Raw genomic sequence first — 3,051 nt, forward strand, 5'->3', positions numbered from 1 at the left:
CTGAAGTTTTTTAAGGGGTCTGTCTCTGAAAAAAAAAAATTGTATACCATCAGCTAACTTTTATATGAAACTACAGTATATAAAAATCATTTAGCCAAAGAAAGATATAAAAAATAACTTTAATTAGCAAATAAATCAGATATTTTTTCTACAATCGCAATTTGCAAGCATATATAGCTACTATATAAACCAAGAAGAGAGTCGTCATGAAGTATGTTGAGTAGGAACACAATCCAATTGTTCGCTGACGGCCATAAAGAACCTCTGCACATCAACTAATTTGTCGAAATAATCCAATCAACACTCTACTTATCGACCCAATAACTTTTTCTTGCTCAGTATTGGTATAGCTAAGCTCATTTAATTATCTATAACAACATTGTCACAGGTACGGACCAGACCGTCCCAAATACCTAGGACCATTCTCGGAAAACACGCCATCATACCTAACCCTGGAGACTACGGCTGGGACACTGCCGGTCTCTCAGCCGATCCATCATCCCGAAACAATGAACCGTGAGCCCGAAGTAATCCACAGTAGATGGACAATGTTAGGCGCTTTAGGCTGCACCTTTTCCTAGTGATCCTCTCAAAAAAATGGAGTCAAATTTCGTGAAGCCGTGTGGTTCAAGGCGGGAACACAGATCTCTTGGTGAAGGACTTGACCCACTTTACCCTGGTGGGGCCTATGACCCATTGAACTTAGCAGAAGATCCAGAATTCTTCTCGAAATTGAAGGTGAAGGAGCTCAAGAACGGTCGTCTTGCGATGTTCCCAATGTTTGGATTCTTTGTTCAAGCCATTGTTACCGGTAAAGGTCCGATTGAGAACTTGTTCGATCATATCGCAGACCCTGTGGCTAACAATAATGCTTGGGCTTACGCCACCAACTTCTTCCCCGGAAAATAGAGTTTGATCGCATCAGATATTTATGTAAATTATAGTTTTTTAAGAATTTGTCAATGCATTAAAGTATTAAGTATACAACTAGTTGATATGTAGTTCATATTCTTGCTTTGGGTCATAATTATCGTTAGCTAGGAACTTAATAAACAAAAATTACGTTTAAAAGACTAACAAAAATCGAAGCGTAAGACACAAATTATCATGGATACGATGGGCTTGGTTAATTATTTAAAGAAGAGAGAGGAACGTACGTGTGTTTCAATATTTTGACGCTATTTCCACTTTCCATGACTTGAAAAGCATAGTTGAAATAACTAGAACCTTGAATACTAATACAAGAACACCAGAAAATCAGTAAACTGAGTTTTATTAAGAATTTCTCAAACAACTATTTTACAAGCTTGTTTGATCAGTTTTATGCAACACCACAACAGCTGGTTTGCCACTGAAACAATCCTAATCTATCCAACCTTACCTGCACAGCAACAGCTATGCTCACTCTTTATTCACTCACCAATGAAACCCTCAAGCAATATTATTTCTCTTGCTTAAATCTAAACACATATTTTTCTCTCTATAAAAGTGGTAACCGAACAAGGATGTGAATTGCTTCTCTTTTATAGACAGCAACAATCTTCACCATACTCTTCTTTATCCAGCAAATCCTCCTATGCACCATGTCCTTCAAGAACCTCTCTTTGTCCAATGAGTCATAGGAGAAACCTCATCATTATGTTGACTTCAACACTCCACTTGCTTGTAGCTTCCAAAGAACACCTTTTAGCCTGACACATTTTTCGCCCATGCTCAGCATCACCACGCTCGATGCACCGCGTTGTCTTCAAGGTGTTGTGCTGGCAAAGACAACTTGACACTTTCCCGCTTCGTCTGAAGTCCTTCAGGTATATTCTGCGACAGCTTGAAACTCGTACAAATCCTCTGTTTCTTCAATAGTGGGCTCGGGGTGGTGAATCATCTGCGATGACAGCTCCAGGTATTTCTAAAAAGTAAAACAAAACCGTGAAATTGTGGTCTTCATACAAAACAAATATATTTTTTAAAAATATATAGTTTGAGATTTAGCCTTGGGTAGTTCAAAGATACTCTTAAGTTTTGGTTTCAAGCCTCTCTCTCTATGGCTCTCTTTAAGTTGTTTGCTCTTGTACTGGTTTGTTCATCTCGATGTCGATATGAGGACACTTATTATTTTATTTTCATCTATGTAACTAATTATACATAGTCCCTTTAATCAATATAAAACCAGAAATTTTAGCACAAACAAAAAAAATTGGGATATATATGTATCCTCAAATTTGCTTTTATTTTTAAACAAAATATTAATTTTTTTCGTTTTCTTTTAAAGTAAAATATAAAAATTGTTATAGAAAATATTACCAACAATATATGAGGATGTGGATGTTGTCAATGAACAAAGAGGATGACATCCTCCTTATGAACAATGGGTCAAATCAAATATTGGAGTTTCATGGTCTACGAAGTAAAAAGTTAGTAGGAGCTACTAGGGTTGTCTCTGCAGTTTGGGCTCTGGTTTACAGAAGAAAAGCTTTCTACGGTCTACAATAACAAACATGAGGCTGCACTTGCAAGTATACTCAGGCGCAATAAAAGTATGCGTAGCTATAAACTCAATTTAGAGAGTAGTTTTGCTCCGGAAGCTAAGGATATTTATGAAGCATGTAGAAGATGCTATAAGGTACATGGGCATGGCCTTCTTTTGGTGCACAAGTGGATGAGATTCATTATTTTTTTGAGAAGATTTTAAGAATAAAAATTGGAGATTGAAAGGGTTTTGATAAGAAAAAGAAACTCTCCTTTTCATTATCTGAATCACTCAACGATACAACGTAACAAGAACTAGAGAGGCCTCTAGACGCAGCTAGATCATAACCATCTCCCTCAAAGCCACACACGACTCTGTTCCCTCACAATCAACATAACCAACAAACTCATTTTACAAATGTTTATATACTCCAAGTAACAAATCAATCCGCACGTGCTCCACTATTGATCCACACGAGGCCTCTAGACGCAGCTAGATCATAACCGTCTCCCTTAAAGCCACACACGACTCTATTCCCTCACAATCAACATAACCAACAAACTCATTTTACAAATGTTTATATA

General features: G+C 37.1%; 1 protein-coding gene across 1 annotated transcript in view; it reads left to right on the plus strand.

The window, feature by feature from the left end:
• The window catches only part of LOC104710611 (chlorophyll a-b binding protein 151, chloroplastic), a 12,475-nt gene continuing 9,630 nt past the window's right edge, over window positions 207–3,051 (plus strand). The window contains exons 1-2 of the mRNA XM_019229876.1: window positions 207–211; window positions 389–409. Coding sequence (XP_019085421.1) covers window positions 207–211; window positions 389–409 — 26 coding nt within the window. The remainder of the gene's footprint in view (window positions 212–388; window positions 410–3,051) is intronic.

This window comes from Camelina sativa, chromosome 9, assembly GCF_000633955.1.
Source record: "Camelina sativa cultivar DH55 chromosome 9, Cs, whole genome shotgun sequence".
Lineage (NCBI taxonomy): Eukaryota > Viridiplantae > Streptophyta > Magnoliopsida > Brassicales > Brassicaceae > Camelina > Camelina sativa.